General features: G+C 32.4%; 1 protein-coding gene across 4 annotated transcripts in view; it reads right to left on the bottom strand.

The window, feature by feature from the left end:
• The window catches only part of LOC106686902 (polycystin-1), a gene marked incomplete at its 5' end in the record, with an annotated part of 102,262 nt that overhangs the window by 3,145 nt on the left and 78,026 nt on the right, over positions 1-21,091 (bottom strand). For 2 of the 4 annotated variants that reach the window (XM_067050378.1, XM_014430499.1), the window contains 9 exon segments: positions 655-834; positions 3,000-3,104; positions 3,865-3,947; positions 4,027-4,238; positions 5,489-5,632; positions 6,826-7,009; positions 7,756-7,903; positions 14,445-14,497; positions 17,628-17,739. In XM_067050378.1, the coding sequence (XP_066906479.1) occupies positions 655-834; positions 3,000-3,104; positions 3,865-3,947; positions 4,027-4,238; positions 5,489-5,632; positions 6,826-7,009; positions 7,756-7,903; positions 14,445-14,497; positions 17,628-17,739 (1,221 nt within the window). 4 annotated transcript variants of the gene reach the window in all.

Here is a 21,091-nt window from a genome sequence, read left to right on the forward strand (position 1 = left end):
AATAAAATAAAATAACTACTGAAAACCTGAAATTAATAATAAAAAATCATAATCACCTCAGTGGTTTATTTTGTGGAAAAGATTTATTTTACACAAAGTTCAAAAACAGAAAGTTCCAATTATCTTAGGAATTTTTTAAAAATAAATTATTAACTTCCAATTTATTATTTTTTTTAACCAATTTTACATTATATTATAATAAATTAATTTTATAACTTGAAATTTTGAAAAAAAAAAAATAATAATGAGAAAACATCATTCTTTGTTATTTATTTATAATTTCAAAAATATGAGCATATCAATCCAATACTTGTATTAATCCTAATAAAATTCTTTATTTTTATTGGTCACTACAAAAATGGTGTATATTAAGTTTCTGCTTGAAATATTAATTTTTGATTGTTTAAAGTTTGAAAAATATAATTTAACATGGATTACATAATATGGATGAACAGTAAGTACATGAGGTACTGATGACAGCAATTTGCCACACTATTGTCCAGTAAGTACATGTGGTACTAATGACAGCAATTTGCCACACTATTGTCTAGTAAGTACATGAGGTACTGATGACAGCAATTTGTCAAACTTAATAGCAATCAAAATGAAGAAACTATTATAAATATAAACTTACTTTTCTTATTTATAACTTACCATACATTCCGAGAGTCTCTGAAGCTTCAGCAGAAAAATATTTCCAAAGTTCTTCGTTTCCATCATCAGATGCAGGAGACCAGTATGTGGTGTATGTGTTCTTGTCTTCAACTGAAGTTGAAAAAGAAGAGTTGCATAGTTCGAAATGGAATGTAAATTCTTTAGGAACAGAACAGGTATCTGGGGATGATAAAACGATAACTTAATCTTAGAAACCATAATCTCTTGATAATTAATTCATTTCAGGTTCTATAATAGAATATATACTTTTAATAAAAACAAAGAGGACTAAATAAAATGTTCATCAAAAAAAAGATTTTTTTTTTCGCTACTTGATTTGTAGTTAGAAAGGGCACAATTATAATTTAGATTTTTGGACTTAAATATTAAGTTGTTTGAAGCAAAGATACAATTAATCCCCCATTTATAGGAATTGAATCCTCTTTTAAAAAACAATGATATTTAGGAAAATTTCAACTTTTCATTATTTATATAAATAGGTACTTAGTTCTTACTAAGACCAGTAAGAGTAAAATTATTAAGGTTGAAAGAATTTTTTTTTTAGTTTAAGAATACAATTAAATGATGAAAAATAAAGCAATATAAAATTTGTTACATATTATTGATTATTGAGGAGGTAGCTGGAGTAAGGGAGTTCATGGTCAAATGTTCGTTATCCGGATATTTCATTTATAGAATCTCTGATATTTATTTTGTTAATTCCAAGTGTTTCAAAATTTTGAAAAAATATCAAGAAGGCAGAGAACTTTTCTTTCTAAGATCAGGAGCTCTTTTTCAGTAGTCTTAGATGTTGTCCAACACTCAGATCTATGCAGAAGCAAGGGGGTGTGCCAATATTTTATATAGATGAAGCTTGGTCTTCCAAAAAAGTATTCATAAGAAAGATAATAGTTAGCTGCAGTTCTCCTTCTAATCTCAACATCGAGGTCATTATCATGATGCTATGAGTAACAGATCCAAGGTAAATAAACTCTGGAATCTTTTCAAAATTATGAGGCCCATTTGTTACTGTCCCCTGGTTTAGAAAGTTCCTCTGTTACCATGTTTTGGGCTCATTAACTTCTAATCCAAGTTTTCTGACTGTGTCCTCCAAGGAAAGCCTCAGTCACAGTCTGAAGAATGTCTGTTCCATGATGTCTATGCCATCTGGATAGTATTTTAACCAACAGTTGGGTTAAAATACTTTGTCTGTGTAAGACTGCGCCTCTTATAGCCATCTCAAGTGCCAAATTAAACTTAATTTAAATTCATATCATTTTTCAAGAATAGTTCGCACATAGAAGATTTGATCCAAAGAGGATCTTCCTTTCCTCAAGCCATACTGATATGTAACAAGTTCATTTTCAGCATAGGGCAAGAGACGTCTAAATAAAATTTGAGAGGCACAAGCAGAGATGGGCACAGGAAAGTAATGAGATACCTTGGTGGTTACTGCATGCAAGCCTGTCATCCTTTTAGTTATAGGGCTTATAATTGACCTATTCCATTCAGTGGGGATTACCTCATCTGACCATATAACAAGGATGAGGTCTTGTAGTGCTTTACTAAGGTCTCATCCACCACTTTTAGATGGTCGACAGGGAATGCAAAAGCAAGAGGGGCCCTACTGTTTTTCAGTTTAGTTTAGGCATTAGCAATTTCATCATCTTCAGGGGTCTCGAAATCAAATTCTTGGTTTCCTAGCTGGTATCTATGGATTTTTTCCTCTCCGTTTCTCACTTCTCTACTACTACTACTTCTTCACTAGTGTCTTCATTTCTATAGGTAAGGAGATTAGTGAAATGATTCTACCATTCTGTAGTATTATTTATCTTTAACAATTCTGCATATCCGGTAATTAAGATACCCTTTTTATCCTTACAAGATTTTAATTTGTTTGTTTGGCTTTCTTTCGATAAGGGCCAATCAGAAGAAATTTATAGAATTAAATTCAATAAGGATTTGTTTTTTTTTCTTTTCAAAAATTTTCTGATTCAGATTCATGTTTTATTTATTAAAAAATGTTTCTGTTTAAAAAAAAAAAAATAATAAAATTAAGATTACTTTTATAGGCAGTTATAAAGTAAAAAGTTAATGTAGTTTTATTATAAACATAAATTAACATACTCTTGAACTTAGCTATTCCCACCTATTGAGACCAGGTCAGCACAAGAATGATTAGGGGAAGCTATATACAGCATAAAAATTTGATATCTATAGTCATCATCAGTTCAAAAAAATTGCTTAGTTACCCATATAAGAGTAAGAGAACCTCAATCCAGACCTGACCTACTCAGAAAAATTCCTAGGAGGCCCTGGAAAACAAAACTATTCAAATTAATCACCTTTAGTAATTCTAAGCTGGCGCAGTCTTGGAACTCCAAGTATTTTACTTGAATAATCACTTGTCCAACCTCTCAATTTAGATCTTGGAAGACCTTCTTCTTCATCTATAAATGGGAATAAAGAGTAAATAAGGTTTAAATTAATCAAACGAAAAGTGAATCATTATTTATCATCCTGTTTACCAGCTGGATTATGATTTAATGCTATCGCAATATAAATGAATAAATTATGCTCTGCTGTTAGAGGATGGGATAACCTATCAATTTTAGTTACCATTCAAACTGCTACTGTTAATTTGAATTGGTGGACAAAGTTTTGGACTTTAAGACTATAAGCACAGTTATTTTTCTAATTTTGGATTTATATTTAATTATTGTGAATTAACTAATTCACTGAGTTTATGGAAATTTTTGAATTCTCCTTATACATAGCTACACATTCTTGAAGTTTCATTAAAAATTTTTCATTAGTTTAGAAGAATAAAGGTTTCCTTAAATGTAGGGATTATGATTTACTAGCAGAACTTTTTTTTTTTACTGAGGAGAGAGAAACTTTAAAATCTGTAAATTAAAATATCAATAAAAAACAGGCCACAGAATGCCATTCTTCCTTAATGTTAGATAGTTAGAATAAGTAAAATATAAAAAATAATACAGAATTGAATAAGATTAAAATATATTTTAAAAAATAATGAGCATTTAAAAATAGCAATTTTATATTAACTGATTAAGATCTGATCTTTTTATGGGCCAAAAAAATGTATATTTAGTAAGCGATCAACAATATTAAAGGAAATTCAATTATTTACATTTATTATTGTTCTTAAATATTCATTAAAGATGTAGTAAATAAGATATTGCATACTTTCAATAGGTAAATTCATTCCATTATACCACTGAGTAGTATGAAAAGAAGGAAGGAGAGTTTCAACAGTATATTCGTAAAACCTGAAAGTTCATTTGTGTATGTGTATATATACAATAATGTACACATTTGAAAATCTACCAAATTATATATAGTTAATACCTTGATTGATTATATACTTCATCTATATCAAAATCTGTAATAGAAGCAGGAGACCTGATTAAGTAGGATAAGTGCTCAGTATTATAATAGGCTACACTGTAGTCAGTCCCTGAAGTCAAAATCCAAAGAGAAAAGAATAAAACACAGACAAAAAGAAAATTAATTATTCTCCATTTCAGTTGTTCAGTTCTTCTCCTCTTCCTAGCTAGCATCTGAAAACAAGCATATTAAGGATTTGATTAGCAATTACTAAATAAATGCATACATGTGAAGTTAATTTTTTTTTTGATCCTTATAAATATTAATATGTATGATATGTATCCATATTTTATATTATAAGTGATAAATACAAAAACTATAATGTATTTAAAAAAAATATTACCTTTCTTACATAATATATGCGCATTCCTCAAATAAAAGAATTTTAAGAAATAAATTTGGTACTAAAAGTCAAATTTTAACAAAGTTTAAATCATGATATATCGTTTTTGGTTGTTACAATTATTAATTTAATTTTCCTTGAGTGTATTCTAATCTACACTAATATGTACAGATAAAGATTTTATTTATTTAAATATCTTAATTTCAGGAATTCAATTAGATTTTTTTTTTGCATTAGATAAATATTCTTTAATAAACAAATGTTGAAGGCTACATAATACCAAGCTATTATCCATACAAATGGAGCCGTAACTGTCTACATAAAAAAAAACTTGCATATCTGTGATTGTCATGACAACTTCATACACATAAAGCTAATGCATTGCACAAACTTTTTGATAAGCTTGAAATCACAATGTGAAAACATGGTATTTTAGTAATAGACTCGAATCTTTAATGAGTGGTGCTGCTGTAAATAGAGCTGTTCTGTGAATTCATTGTATTATGTAGTTTCTTTCATAACAAGCTATGGGGCACTGAGTCAAACACTTCTGTGCAGTATATTGAGATCATAACTGTTGCCTTGTTCTTCTTGCTTACTGTTAAAGGGACTTTAACAGCTGAGGAAGTTGAAGCATCTACCTCAACAGCCTCATTACTGCAGCGATGCTGGTTCGAATCCGAATTGGAGGGGTTGACTTTTATTTTGTGGTAGTCCTATGGAATGAAAACTTGAACCCAACTTCCCTCACCATGGCTAGAATAAAATGTTATGTAATGTTAGGTTCATTACCTCTATAAACCACCTCTGTCAGAAAAAAAAAAAAAATATACTACACACTATACTCATTGTATAGTTAGTATGCAATATAAATTGATTTATAATTATTTTTACTTTTAATTTAAGAAAGATAAAGTGGTAAGTATCTGTCTTATAAATATCATATACATTTTACAGGTAATAATTAATTTTAATTCCCAACAAAAAGGGAAAAAGTAAACATAATTTGATTAAAACAATTTATGAAATGCATTTGTCCAGGTTTGACTAAATCTAGAGAATAATATAAATCATTCTAACCATAACATCCATTTGGCTTAAAGGGTTATACATAGGTTTCGACCGTAGTTCCATCAAGTTTGCCATGTAATTATTATCTTCTTTCAAGTCACGGTCAACACCTTTGTATTCTATTGCAAATAACATTTCATTTCTGTTGGGTTCCTGTGAATTATTTTAGTAGAAACCAATTAACTTTTGGGTCAAAAAATCAATTAAAACTCTTAAACTAATACTATACAGTTTTACGTATTCAAATTTAACCTGAATTTATAAGTTGTGTTATTTTTCAATATAGCACTAAATATATAATGATAGTTTACATATATTAAATACAAATGTTTTATAAAGAAACCAAGAAATGAAGCACTTGGTTGTAAAACTTGGCATTTGACATTTGTTATAAATTGAAGTTTTTTCTTTAGGTATATCATTGATCTGGGAATCAGATATCTTTGATTTTTAAAAGAACCTTTAGGATATTTGTTTGTTTTGTTTTTTAAGATAATGTTGTTATTAGGTATATGACTGCTAGTTCAAGATTAAGCATTAAAATTAATTAGCATTTAACATTGAAAAAGTGAAGAACTTAACATGTTTTACGACAGAGTGAGAATTTAAAAGCAATCAAGTCCTTTATTAAGTAGATTAGATTAGATGGAAAAAAGTATTAAAAATATATAAATGTTATGTAATTTTTAAATATTTATTCATCTAGATATTTAAGGAGAGATAGTTAGACCAGGTGAGGAGGTAATGTACCTCAGTGTGAGGATAAGAAGACAATTTGATGCCTCTACTCACCTAGCATATTTAAAGAATACCCCTTATGGATATTCAGGCAAGGAAAAGAAGATGGCATGGAAGGACTACTGTCAAAACAAAGTAACAGAGAAATGGCAGGCATATGTGGTGGTGTGTAACAGAACAAAGGAAGCATTGAGAAGGGCAAAACAGAAGTCTTGGGAGTAGTTCGGGAAAAGGCTGAACCAGGACCACGGAAAAAACACTAAGCAGTTTTGGAAGAAGATTAAAGTTTTAAGAGGCCGGAAAAGTAAAGTTATAAGAAATGTGGAGAATGAGTAAGGGACAGTTCCCTATGCCGATTAGGCACTATAGGGAGAAGCAAAAGGAGAGAAAAAGGAGTGAGCCTAGAATTCTGTTCATGAAACTAAATAAAATCTTTTTAAAATAAGTTCAAATGGCAGATAATTGTGGGGAAAAGGCCAAGAGCCACAGCGCTATTAGGGAAAAATCATACTTTAATCAAATATACTTACTTTTTATGCTATAAATATGGTAATTAATTAAAAATAATAACAATGAATGCATACAAATGTTTATATGTATTCAAATACCTTGAAAAGGAATGTGAAAAGAAGAGCTAACACAACTATCCTTATTGGTTGAATAATGAAGATAGTCTGGCCCAACCTCAATAAAGTAACTGATACCCAGATTAAGCTTTTATTGGGCCCAAGTTTTAATCCATAAAGTATTAGGAAAAAACTACATCCAAATATTACAATGAAACTTAGAATCCTGTAACATGAAGAAACATTTCAACAAGTAAAAATTTATTTCTTTATTTTAATACTTTTTTTAAATCATTTGTTTTGTATAATTCTTACCTCTACAATATTATATTTTATTTAACTTCTATTAGTAAGTATCAATTACAATCTACTTAATTTATTGTTAGGTATATTTCCAAGTTTGTTTGTTATTATTTTATTTTTCTCTGAAAGTTTGTAATCTCATTTTGTTTTTCAGCCTTAAATAAGTAAATGAATAAGTTTTACCTATATGTGTACCTTTACTGACCACATCCCTGACCATCTTTTCCTCATATCAATCTATGGTCAATTATAAATGTCATTTTGCTGACATTTCATCTTAAGTTTATCAGGAATGAGCAAAACAAGAAACAACCAAGAAATAAACCAAAAATATAGAATAAGTCAGAAATTACACTAATAATTATTTAAAGTGGCCGATCAACTTGGTTTTTACACCTTGAAGTGTAGAAGACCATGCTGTATATCATCCTGATTTGATTTTACATCAGCATGAAATGTTGACATCAAAATTGGAGACAAAGTTGCTCATCTGCAGGCTTCTTTAAGTAGTTTAAATATTTAAATTTTTTATGAAACTATTCGAGTGAGAAATATAATTGAAAAAGACAAGTAATAGCTGAAACTCATTGGATTTTTTAATTTTTTAAGTTTATTATTACTATTATTATTTTAAATTACTTAGTAACACATTAGAAAAAAAAATCATACCACGCGAAAATCAAAATTATTTTTCTTTTTTTGGAATCTTTAAGATCTTCTGGAACTTCATCTTCATATAATTCAACTGGCATTAGAGGATCCAATGTTAAAACATTCTTTAAAAAATCTGCCATCACTTCACCCATTTTTCGTCCTTCTGATCAGGTAAAAATAAATTAACAAAAACTGAGAACCATTAGAAATTGTGTATATTTATATGATCAACTAAAGAATATTTGTACTTTTTAATAATTTAAAAAATTATTTAGATAAAATATGTTTAAGCTTTGATGTTTGTAAATATTATTAGATGTATACTACACCCTAATTGCTGAAATATAAATAAGTTATAAGGATCAACGTTCTAGTGTATTCCAACAAGGTAGGAAGAATTGAAAATAATTTTATAAGATTAAAAATCGAGATATTTACTGACTGTTAAGTATATTGTAATATGCTCTTTTTGAGTAAATAGTATATTTTGATGTATAAAGGGTTTTTGAAATGTTTTATTTTATGTATCATTTTAATATTGTTCATTTGTTTTGTTTATCCAAAAAGCAAGCAAACCAGTTTTCATTATCTATAATAAATTTGTGATTCAAAATAAAACCAAGATGGCGGTACGTATCCTTCAGTCAACAAGCCTGTTGAATCAAGGCTATGTTGAGTAGATTCAAATATCATAAAAACTATTTTAACTCTTCCCATCATAATTGAAAATACAGTAAATTTAAGAAAATATAGAAGTCAAGAAATAGTGGTAAAAAATAATATTCAGAAAGTAAATCATTTGCAAAAATTCCTAATTGTTGTGCGACAATCGAGGCAGGTTTTGGTTTTGGAGATTCATTCGTTGTTTGGGCGCGCATGTGAAATGATGTTTCCAAGATGAGTAGGTTCTCATCAATTTCTGTCCAGCAAGAGTGGACAGTTTGAAAAAGGAAGACAACCAAAAAGAAAAATACTCCGAGTTTGGATTGCTTACATAAATATGTTATAATGATCCCCTCAGTCAGCTGACATCGAAGTAACAGCTGACTGAGGGGATCAGCTGATCGAATGTATATAAAGAGATGTACCATAAAGCCACTATTTTATAGTAGTTCAAGCGTGTCAGATCTTATTCCTTCTTCTCTTTTTTGACATTTTGCTTTCGCCGATACTTAAGTGGTGGCGAAACCCAGGATCTTTGAATAACAGAACAAATTTTAGTCTGAAGAAAAATTTTTTTTCTTCTTTGTTCTCTCTGATTTATGGCAGGTAGCGGAATAATGAGAGAAGCAGTTCTAAACATCGAACGTCAGAATTTCACCAACCCACTTACAGCTGCAGCCAACCAACCTCTAGCAGCAGATAACAACCTGTAGCTGCAGTCAACCCGGAGATGGAGCCATTACCAGAAGTCTCTTTAGTGCAAGCTCATGCCACGTCGCTAGAATGGATTAGATTAAGGTCCGTACGGCAACCGCCCAGGACCAGAGGAAGGTGGTGACGGATTCAGAAAAATTCACAGGAGAAACCGAAGAATTAAATCACTCTTTAAAAGGGGATGATCGGCTAATAAGCCGAATTGAAGCCAAGACTGTCGCACACCTGCTCAACAGTGAGGATGCTGAGGCATAAAGGGCATCAGTCATCTGCAGGGTGAAAAGAAGTATCCTAAATCAAATTCAAGCGGATGAAGGGACACCCTGGAGCGTGATCAAGGCGAGATTGAAGAAGGCATTTGCAGGAGTACGTTGGACCCCTATTTATGATGATTAGGGAGACAAAGAAACCGAGACAGTCTAATGGGCAATATGCTGTGGAACTACTGGCACGCTAAAATAGAATCAGCGATAAACTCAGCGAAATGATGAAGACAATCCAGGTACAGGGTTGGATGCTATTCCTATCCAATGTACTTAAGATTCAGTTGGCAAAGGAGCTGGAGAAGAACGAGGGAATGCCGAAAGAGTGATCCTTCATAGAGTACGCGCAGGAACTCATTGACGCCAGCGCCAGAGAGGAAGAGTCCTGTATGGAAATAGAAAAAAGGGGATGGACGAGAGTTGCTTATAATCGACCGAGGACTAATCCAGTTTCATGGGGAAGAAATGAATGCTGTCATAGTAGGAAGGAAAGAATAGCTATCACCGAAAGGAGAATGATAACACCAAGAAGTAGCGGGCACCGTGAGGACAGAAAATGTCATGGATGTCAGTAGAGAGGCGACCGCAAGCTGCTGAATTATAACATGAGGGAAAAGAGCGGCGGTCTGCCTATAATGGAGATAGCAGGATTGAGGTGCTTGGTGGACACTGGCAGTGCCAACACCATCATGTGCCGAGAAATACTAGAAAAGCTGTGTAGTAGAGAGAGGACATACCAGATTCGGGAATGTAAAGGTAAATTAATCACCCTGGGTGGCCCTTGTGAAGTTGAGGGGGAGGTGGAGATAGGGTTGACACAGTGGGGATTTAGCGGAAGAATGCAGGTGCTCAGGTTGGAGGAATTAATTAGGCCGAGGACTGGAGATGAAGCCTTAGGAGGGAATATGAAGATATCTTTTTTAAAGAAGGGGGTAAGCTCGGGGGACCGGGAGGACAGTCTATGCGACAAAGTGATATACGTGAAAGAGAGGAGATACCCGCAGGCGCTACATCACCACATCTGGGAAGAGCTTCAAAGTTTAAAACACCAGGGAATAATTATTGGCAGTACTTCCCTGTACAATGGTCCGTTGCGAGCAGTGAAAAAGAAGAGCGTGCCTGGTGAAATTACCAAAAAGTGTAGGTTGGTAATAGATTACAGGAAGCTGAACGATAATACCGTAGATGAGAAGTATCCGATCCCCAGATTTCAAGACATTTGGACAGGCTGAGCGGAGCTACGGTATTCAGCACAACGGATTTGAAGGCTGGATATCATCAAATAAAAATGCACCCTAAGGATCAACATACGACAGCATTCACATATGAGAGGGGCCATTACAAGGTTAGAAGGATGCTGTTTGGTCTCAAAAACATCCCTATAATCTTTCAGCGCCTGACGGACAAGTTACTAGTGTTCACTAAGAATGAAGAAGAACACAGGCAGCATTTACACAGTGTATTCTAAAGAATTAGGCAATTTGGGCTCAAATTATCGGGAGAGAAATCATCGTTGGGGCAGGAACAAATAAATATTTTGGGCCACACGATTTTCAGGGAAGGAGTTAAACCCGACGTGGATAAAGTCGTAGCTATCCGGAAGATGACAGTGCCTAGGGATGTGAAGGGAGTTCGGAGGTTGCTGGGAACTTGGAATGGAGATTTGTGCCAGAAATGGCTGAATACCTTATCCCACTCAACAACCTTCTGAAGAAAGGCAGGAAGGTGATCATAACCCCAATGATGGAGGACAATATCAGGCGATGCATGGAGAAGCTGAAGCAGGAGCCGATGCTTGCTTTCCTAGACTTCACCCGGCAATTCACCATCACTACAGAGTACGTGCTGGGAATGGTGTCTCAGGAGAGTGAAGGAGGAGATCACCTAATGGCATACACTAGTAGGCGCCTGACAGAGACGGAGACCAGATACAGTGTGCTGGAATGACAGCACTTGGGAATAGTGTGGGCTGTTGATCACTTTAGACCCTATGTGTTCAAGAGAAAATTTAAAGTACAAACTGACCATAGGCCCCTATAATGGGTGGGAAAATTGAAGGAGTCTTCGGCTAAGATTACGCGTTGGAAGGAGCTCCTGGCACAATATAACATAGAAATAATCTATAAGCCAGGAAAAGAAAATGTCGTGGCCGATTGGTTATCTCGAGCCATAACTGTGAATGCTGTGGAAGAAGACAATGGGGAACCATCAGGAGTGAGACAGTTTCTACGAGAATGGATGTTGAGAGAGGGAGATGAACAGTATGTGGCGGAGGAAGACGATAGGGAAGAATCTTTGTCTAACAAGAGCCCTGAATAAGGAAGATCAATAGATATGGAGGAAGTAGAGGATATCATCAATGACAAGGAGCGGCAGATTATATGGAAGACAAGAACCACTGGATTAGTCAAAGTTGAGTGTAACAAGTATGAGAGAAGCAATATCACAATGATTTGGTCGCAATCAGGTGTGAAAAATGACCAGATCTGTAAAATGTTGAATAATGCTTCCAAGCCTAGAGGTAAGTGTCACCTGTAAGTTGGGAATGAAACCGTTTGGGAGAAGCGACTATGGCGTGATGAACAGGACATTCACCCGATGCAAGCTGATGGTGGAAACCCTTTGGGAGGACGAACGGCAGAAAGAGGTGACTGTAGCATACCATCAGGGCAAAACAAATCACTGTGGAATTTCAGAGACCTTGCAAGCATTAAAGAGAAGGTACTTTTGGTGGGGGATGAAGAAAACTATCACAGAAGTAGTAGGAAACTGCGAAGTTTGTCTACGCACCAAGTATTGCAAACACCCACCAAAAGGGAGACAAGAGGAGACACCTGCCACAGATGCACCGCTTAACGATCTACAGGTCGACACTTTCACATGGAGAAGATCTAAATAGATCACCATAATTGATCTCTTCAGTAAGGCGGCAATGGTGCACCATGTGCAGGACAAGTTGGCAGTGTTGGCAGCTCTCTGATTGTGGTTCCAATTCTATGGAGTTTCAGAGTGTATCTCATCAGATTCAGGCAGAGAATTCAACAATGTCATGATTCAAACAGAAATGAAGGACCTGGACGTTACATGGCACCTCAACACACCAGGGCACCCCAAGAGCAGAGGAAGCATAGAGTGGCTTCATAGCACATTGAGTGACCATCTTTGCTTTTATCAGATGGACAAGGGTTTGGAACCGGATGTAGCAATGCCTAAGGCTTAGTGGCATATAATCCTTCTGTACACACCGTTATGGGATTTTCACCATTTGAGATCCTCTTTGGGCTTCGCGGACACCGGCGGGACTATAAGGGCACGGCAGTAGATACACAACAACCATGTTGCTCGAAGAAAATTATGGGAGAAAGCACGAGGAAGAATGGAAAAGGAAAAAAACCAGGAGGGGGTGCGGGAGAATTCAACGGTCACATACAGGAAGGGAGGGATCAAAATCGGGACGATCGTATACAGAAAGTTAGGGTCTAACAGGGATAAGGAGATAGAGACAGGGGTACAGCGATACGAGGGTCCATTCAGGGTGATAATTATTAGGGAACACAATATTGTTACGGTAGAAAGTATTAAAGAACCTAAAAAGAGGAGAACTGTCCATATTGAAGAGTTTAAATTTCCAGCAATAACAATGTAAAAACTGGAGTGTTCTCATATTGCCAGCCACTACTGGATTGTATTTCAGAAAAATTAGTTATTAATGTAATTCTATTAATTGTTTTAAGGTTTATTTTGATTTTTGTAAAAATTGTTTTTTGTTCATTTTAGCTTATTTATGTATTGTATAAAGAGTTCTTTAATTTCATTAATTTTATTCTTAGGTTTAAATTATGTACATAGCAATTATTTCAGGGAGCTTGTGAGTTTTTAGTATTATATGTGTATAGGAATTTATTTTTACTGTAAATAGTTTTTGTTTTCTGTGTTATTATATTCGTTTACAAGGATTGTTCATAAACTGGTGGGGGGAGTTATGGTCTGAGTCAGCTGATACTTCGATGTCAGCTGACTGAGGGGATCAGTTGATCGAATATATATAAAGAGGTGTACCGAACCCAATAAAGCCAGTATTTTATAGCAGTTCAAGCCTGTCAGATCTTATTCCTTCTTCTCTTTTTTGACATTTTGCTATTGTCGATACTTAAGTTATATATTGTAATAATTTGTAAAAATATTATTTAAAAATAAAATAAAAAAGAATTTGAATCATTTTTTATAACTTTCTTCAAATATAAGAGATACTTGGGTTCAAATTAAGAATTTTAATATCAAATAGATAATAGAATTATATTTAACTTGTATAATATAAAAAGACTCTTAATCTCAGGGCGTGTGGTTGCTAGACAATCAGAAACAGGCATTTACAATTATCTCAATTAATTAAATTTAAATCTATTTTACAAATGTATCTAATTTAGTTATAACCAAACTAACCAAGCTCTACGATCTTCTTTTCGTTGATTCCTGGTGTCTTCTTTTTTCTTTTGTTCTGGTGTCCAAAATGGCTTCCTTCTTGACAGAAATTGATGAGGACCTCTTCATACTGTCCCTTTATAGGGACGTCATACTGGACCTTTCTCTTCTCTGTCCAGACAACAACTGTTCCCTCCAAAAACAAAACCTGCCTTGAGGTTATATGTAAACATCGATTTTCGCACAACAGTTAGGGATTTTTCCAAATGATTTACTTTCTGAATATTATTCATTAGCACTATTTCTTGATTTCTATTTTTCCTTTAATTTTCTATATTTTCAATTATGAGGGGACAAGTTAAAATAGTTTTTATGATATTTGAATCTGCTCAACATGGCCTTGATTCAACGTACCGCCATCTTGGTTTTGTTGTTGTATCACGAAGTTATTATAAACAATGAAACTTGGTTAGCTTGCTTTTTGGATAAACAAAACAAATGAACAATATTAAAATGATACATAAAATAAAACATATTATAAACCCTTTATACATAAAAATATATTATTTACTCAAAAAGAGCATATTACATTACATATATAAAAATTATAGACAAAGTAGCATGCACTTCATTCATACATACCTTTATGCTTTCTATTTTTATTACTTATTTTTGCAGGTTTTTTTCTACTCCATCTGGAAACAAATATTGGATTTAAATAGGATAATCACTTATTTCCTATGTAACAAATAATCTGATTAAAACATTAGTATAAATTTATGTATCTTCTTCTTAAAGTAATTTATGCCGTGATCTTGAGCATGTTTGAATTTGTAAATAATGACTTGTTGACTAATATTTAAACTATATGGAATTTTATTATGCCTAAAGATAACTAAAAGAATATTTAGGAATAATCTCTCGACAGAAGCTGAATTGAACAAAACATGCTGGTAATAAAACAAATTATTCTGAATAGTAAATTCTATCTTTGCTAATGCTAGGATAGCTTGTGGCCTAAAATCTAGATCTTGAAGTTTAATTGAGAATGGAGAAATAAATCCTACAATTTCAATTGTAATACAAATCCTACAATTGAAGAGACATACCAGGGAGAGAGACTATTGGAGTTTTATATTTGTTGAAAGTGAAAATAGGGTTATCAGGGACAAGTTAAGTGTTAGTTTTCATCTATAATATAAAAGACAATCTCACAAAGAGAATCTACAGTGAATAATTGTAAAGGTTGCTAAAGAAGAGTTTATTTAATTCAGTTTGTATCCGCAGATAAACCAGGGATTGTTCCCAATAATAACTTACAATATCAAGATATGTATTATTAGATATGTAATATTACCCTCAATAAAATTGAGGGTGATATTACAAGTTGCCCACCTATCGTCATTACATTTGTTAAGGTTGATATGTTGCGACAGTAGACTGTCAAGAGGTATACATATGACAGTTAAAGGTGGCAGTTAACATGACTGTTAGTCCACTGACATTACTATTACTATCAACGATCAGATCATATCCAGTCATCAATACTGTCGCAACAGTAAACTGTCATGGCAGTAAATGCTGTCATGACTGTAGCTATCAAACAGTTTCACCATGGTAGTGGCTACGACTTTTGTAGCAATAACTGAAACAGCAAGATTATTCACTGTCAAAGCATATAGATGTGATAATTAATGTGACTATTTCTTCATTGTACTATCAACTATCACACCAAAACTAATGTAACAGAACTATCATGACTGTAACAATCATACAGCTACATTCTCTAAGAGCAGGTAAAGTGGCAGGTATTTTTCGGGTAAAACAGGTATTTTCAGGGTGTTAAGCGTGTACTTTTAGGTTGAGTGAATTGGCAGCACTGCTTATGATCCTTAAGAGATCTCGTAGATTTAAGTTATATGTGAAGTCTCCAAAATAAATTATTTTATTTTAAAACTTTAAACAATTATAATATAAATATCAATAATCAGTATTTGCAATAATTTAAATGATATAAATACAGTATAAGGTATTTTTTTAAAATGATCATGATCAAAAAGTGAGATGGTATTTGGAGATAATTTTGGTCTGTTGTGATTGGAACATATGTAGATTGTGGGGAATTTTTAGAAGTTATCCACCAACAGTGAACATTAGACACAACTCAACTCTCAAGTATTTAATGAAAATTAAAAAATTTTATTTGATATGTTTTAATGTTTAAATTTGAGTTTAGATTTTATTTAATTAAATTTTAAATAATATTTATTTTGGTTTATTATATAAACAATTATAATTACAATATAAACAAATATAATAAGAAATTATTCCTCTTATATAAATAACAAATGTATTCTCCTACGATCAAATATTCTGGATTTTTCGAATAATAAATTTAATGAATGGAATATGGTCCGGGTGCGGTAAAAAAAACTCAAATAGTAAATAATTATACTATTTTTATTGAGCTAACGTTTCGCCCCATGTTGCAGGGCTTCGTCAGGGCCAAAAAAGATACAAACACTTGACATAGTTACAAAAAAAAAAAAACATAAGTTGAACATAACAGGGGTATACAATGAAAAGTAAAATATAATGAGAAAAATTAAAGGTTGTAAACAGTAAATGAAAAGGGTAATAGTAACAGATAGATAAGAGATAAAATAAGAAGAAATATTAAAGAAAGTACAAATTAAGAGATGAAAAAATAAAAAAAAATCAAATCAAATGATGAGACAGAATTCATACCTGTTTTGATGGAAGTCAAAGTCAGACAGCCATTTGTATTGGGAGGAGTGGGGATGGCAGTTAGCACACCACAATAACGGAAATAATTTTAAAGTAAACATTGTAAAGAAAAAAAAATTTAAATTAGGTAAGCAATAAATGGTAATATACATAATAGAGAGGGAGGATAGATATTATTAAAAAACACTCATAAATAGAAAAATAAAGTATAAAATAATGGGATACAATGATTCTTTCTTAATCACTTACACATATTGTATCCCATTATTTTATACTTTATTTCTCCTTTGTTTTTCTATTTATGAGTGTTTTTTTAAAAATAATATCTCTCCTCCCCCTCATTTATATCTTCTCCCTCTCTATTATTACCTAATTTAAATATTTTTTTCTTTATAAAGTTTACTTTAAAATTATTTCCGTTATTGTGGTGTGCTAACTGCCATCCCCACTCCTCCCAATACAAACGGCTCAGTCTGACTTTGACTTCCATCAAAACAGGTATGAATTCTGTCTCATCATTTGATTTTATTCTTTTCTTTTTTCATCTCTTAATTTGTACTTTCTTTAATATTTCTTCTCTTATTTTATCTCATATCCATCTGTTACTATTACCCTTTTCATTTACTGTTTACAACCTTTAATTTTTCTTATTATATTTTACTTTTCATTGTATACCCCTGTTATGTTCCACTTATGTTTTTTCTTTTTTTTTTTTTGTAACTATGTCAAGTGTTTGTATCTTTTTTAGCCCTGACGAATCCCTGCAACGTGGGGTGAAACATTGGCTCAATAAAAATAGTATAATTATTTACTATTTGAGTTTTTTTTACCGCACCCGGACCATATTCCATTCATCTATACACACGGTCAATCATCAATAATTTTATAATGAATTAAAATATTCAATTTAATTTTTTATTATTATTGAATTAATAAAAAAATTGTAGTCAGATACATTTATTATTTAATGTTTCCATAGTAACCAACTCAATATAACGTAACCATAGCAACATCTCAAATATAAATAACTTATAATTTATTAAAACTAGAATTTAATTACATATAAATGTATTTTACTTGAATAAAGTTGCAATGATGATTGAAACTGGGAGTGATATTAGTAAACATTCTATTGCTACAACGAGCTCTCTTGTTGTGAGAGAATATGTAGCATCATCCATAACCATTTCTGTAAAAACAATTTGTTAATTTCTATTAAACATCAATAATGCTGAATGGGTCATTCCCAAATTTGATGATATTTAATTACCAAAATGTTTTTTAAAATTAAAGTTGAGTGATTATAATCTTATAGACCTTATTATAATCTCATACATTTAATACCCTTTCTGATTGTTCTTTCTACGCACAAATATTATTCCTTTACTTACATTTATCCCCTTAGATGTGATACCCCACCATGCTTACACCTCATTTACTCCCTCACTCTCGCTTTTTTTTTCTTTTCATTTAACATATTTCTTACTACTTCTATTAATTATGACTTCAGTGGTACATTTTCAATCCTCTCATCACTCAATACTGAACTTATTATTCTATTTAATTATGATCATATTCTTTTAGTTTACTTTGAAGCTTTTTTTATACAATTTTCTATATTCTTATCATACTTTACAATATTTATATTTTGTTCTAGCCCTGATGAAGTCCTGTAAAGTGGGGTGGAACATTGGTTACTAATATTTTTTCTGTTATTTTGTGTGCCTTTCTTAACCACCACAAGGACTATCTGCTGTGGAATTTAGGGAGGGTTGTATAAAGAAAGACAAGATAGACGCTACAACTGACTGCTCTAGTCACAAGGGATGTCAAGCTATTCCAAGCAGAGCAGTGTTGCCATCTGTTATATTTTAAAAACAAAATAATAAAACCTATTTTCTACAACAATTTCCTTCCTAAAATATGTTTCATTATTCTCTTTTATTTATTAGTTTGCTTATTTTTATTTATACATTTTTTTTACTTTATTATTGCACACACTCCAATTACAACTAGATTAATTTAATGTTTTACAAACACTTTAAGTCCAAAGTTCTAACATCCCCAACCAGTCTTCTGATCTTTTGTGGATGACCTGGACCTCTCCCTTTTTGACTGCATACAGATTCTTCATAGTCAGGATTATAATATTTGCCAAAAACCCCCTAATGTCATTATGAACATTTGGTTTAACAGGAGGTTTAGCAATATTTATTGTACCACTAAATCCCTTTTTCTTTCTAGGTCTCTTTTTCTTCAATACAGTGTTTTCTCATCTTTCGGGAAAGTTTTTTCGTACGGATATCTTCTATTTCTTCATCAACATCAACTGCATAGTCTTTGATAAACACAGATGTTTTATTTTTAACTGAGTCAGGTATAAGCTTAACATCTTGACCACTATAATCTTTGTGTGAGACTGCATAGACTATTTCGTCATCATCCAACGTTTCTTGTTGTATCAGTATAGGAACTTTGTCAACGGAGTCTTCATCAATTTCTTTTTTTCCTTCCTGGGAAAAGATTATTTCATTTTCTTTTTCAAATTCTTTTGTTTCCTCAGATCATTCCTCAACCAGATACCTCACACTATCACAGGTAGTTGCACTTAAGGCAAATTCCATAGCCTAGGATGCTCTATGCTGTCTTTTTGGTTGAGGCTTTTGGGTTTATTTCCACTGGGTTGTCTGTTCTCTTCTTTATGCCAACAGCTGTACTTTTTCAGGTGACCTGGCCTTTTACATAGAAAACAGATTTTTGGGTTACAGTTTGATCACCTTGGATGGAGTTCAATGCTTGTTCGTTTCCATTGACAGTGTTTCACTTTTGAAATGATAAAACATATGCCTAAATGCTGGGTGAATTTAATATTACCATTAACCAAAACAGCTTTAACAATTGGGTCATAACAGGGTGGTAAGCCTTCTGTAATGTACCTCACTTTTTCTCTATCTGTCAAAGATTTACCTAGTTGATCCATCACCTGGACTAAAAACTGAAACTTCGTAAGGTATTCATCTAATGTTTCATTGCTGTTTTTCTTAATTTTAGTAAAGTCAAACATCAAATCTGTTTTTCTTAATTTTAGTAAGGTCAAACATCAAATCTGTTTTTCTTAATTTTAGTAAGGTCAAACATCAAATCTATCTCTTCGGGAACGCCCTCAAACCTTTCTCTTAATTTTTCACACTTTTTTCACCTTTAATTAACAGTAATATATTGTAACTGATCATTAAACTAATAATAGAGAGTATCTGTTTGTTTTGTTTTTTCCAAGTCCGTTTTCTTCAGTCGGCAGATCTTATTCAATAATTTCTTCGTATAGGTCTTTTGTTTCTAAATACGCTTCAATTTTCATCGACCAGATCCTGTAATTTTCTGCAGCAAGTTTTTCTATGTTGAATTCTGCAGCGTCCATGTCCTTTGTGTTTTGATTTCGGTGGTTAATCCTAAACAAAATCACAAAGCTTACGTATCCATCAATATTCATAAATTCCTCTTATCACTTAACCCTTTTACGCACTAAACCACGCTCTGCTACCAAATTGTTGTGAAATTTAGGGAGGGTTGTATAAAGAAAGACAAAGAGCGTATGTCTTCACCAATGCCACAACAGACTGTTCTAGACACCAGGAACGCCAAGCTATCCCAAGCAGAGCAGTGTCACCAGCTACCGTTTTATTTTACAAACAAAATAATAAAGCTTAGTTTCTATAACACCATCTTCCTAAAATTAATTTTTCATTCAACTCTTTATTCAAGGATATCTTTTATCACTAATAGTTACATCAAACTAAATATCAGGGAGGGGTTAGTTACATAAAGATGACATAAATTCCAATAAATGTGGCACATAAACCACTCAAGCACAGGAAAACTGTTTTTCTTTTTAGTTTTTTTTTGGCCAAGACTCCCATTGAATGAAAAAAGTCAACGTCGCAGGCCGGATTCGAACCGGCACCACCAATAGACATCAAATTGGTAAGAATGTGTCTTAGCCACTGAGCTACGGGCGGCCCCAGGAAAACTGTTAATATAATTTATAGCATATTTGAAGTTGAAATGATGCTATGGAAAAATGCTTATATACCAGAAAAGCAAAAGTATAGTTCTCATTGTACTGACAATACAATTGAAAACCCGAATGGCTGAAGGTGTAAAAAGACATTTAAGAAAGTTAGGGATTTTCTACACAGCACTTTGATTTTTCCAAACCTTAAAATGTGGAAGTTTTCATAAGTTAAGAATTGAATATTCCAAGTAAAATATGAATAAAAAAATTATTAAATTAAATTTTTCTCAGATTCATTTCTTTATAATATCTAATACATAATAAATTTTCCCACTTATGTCATCAATTAAGACGATAATCCATTTTATTCTTTATGTACTACAAAAAAAAAAATCATTTTTGAGTTCTATTGAGTAACAAAAAAAAATTATGAATTATTTACTTTCAGAAAATGTTTCGGTTTTTATAGAGACTACACAGTGGTTACAGTAAATGCCATTAAAAAGTAAATGTTGAAGTGTTTAAAGTT

The sequence above is a fragment of the Halyomorpha halys genome, unplaced genomic scaffold (assembly GCF_000696795.3).
Source record: "Halyomorpha halys isolate HHAL.00 unplaced genomic scaffold, Hhal_1.1 Scaffold896.1, whole genome shotgun sequence".
Taxonomy (NCBI): Eukaryota; Metazoa; Arthropoda; class Insecta; order Hemiptera; family Pentatomidae; genus Halyomorpha; species Halyomorpha halys.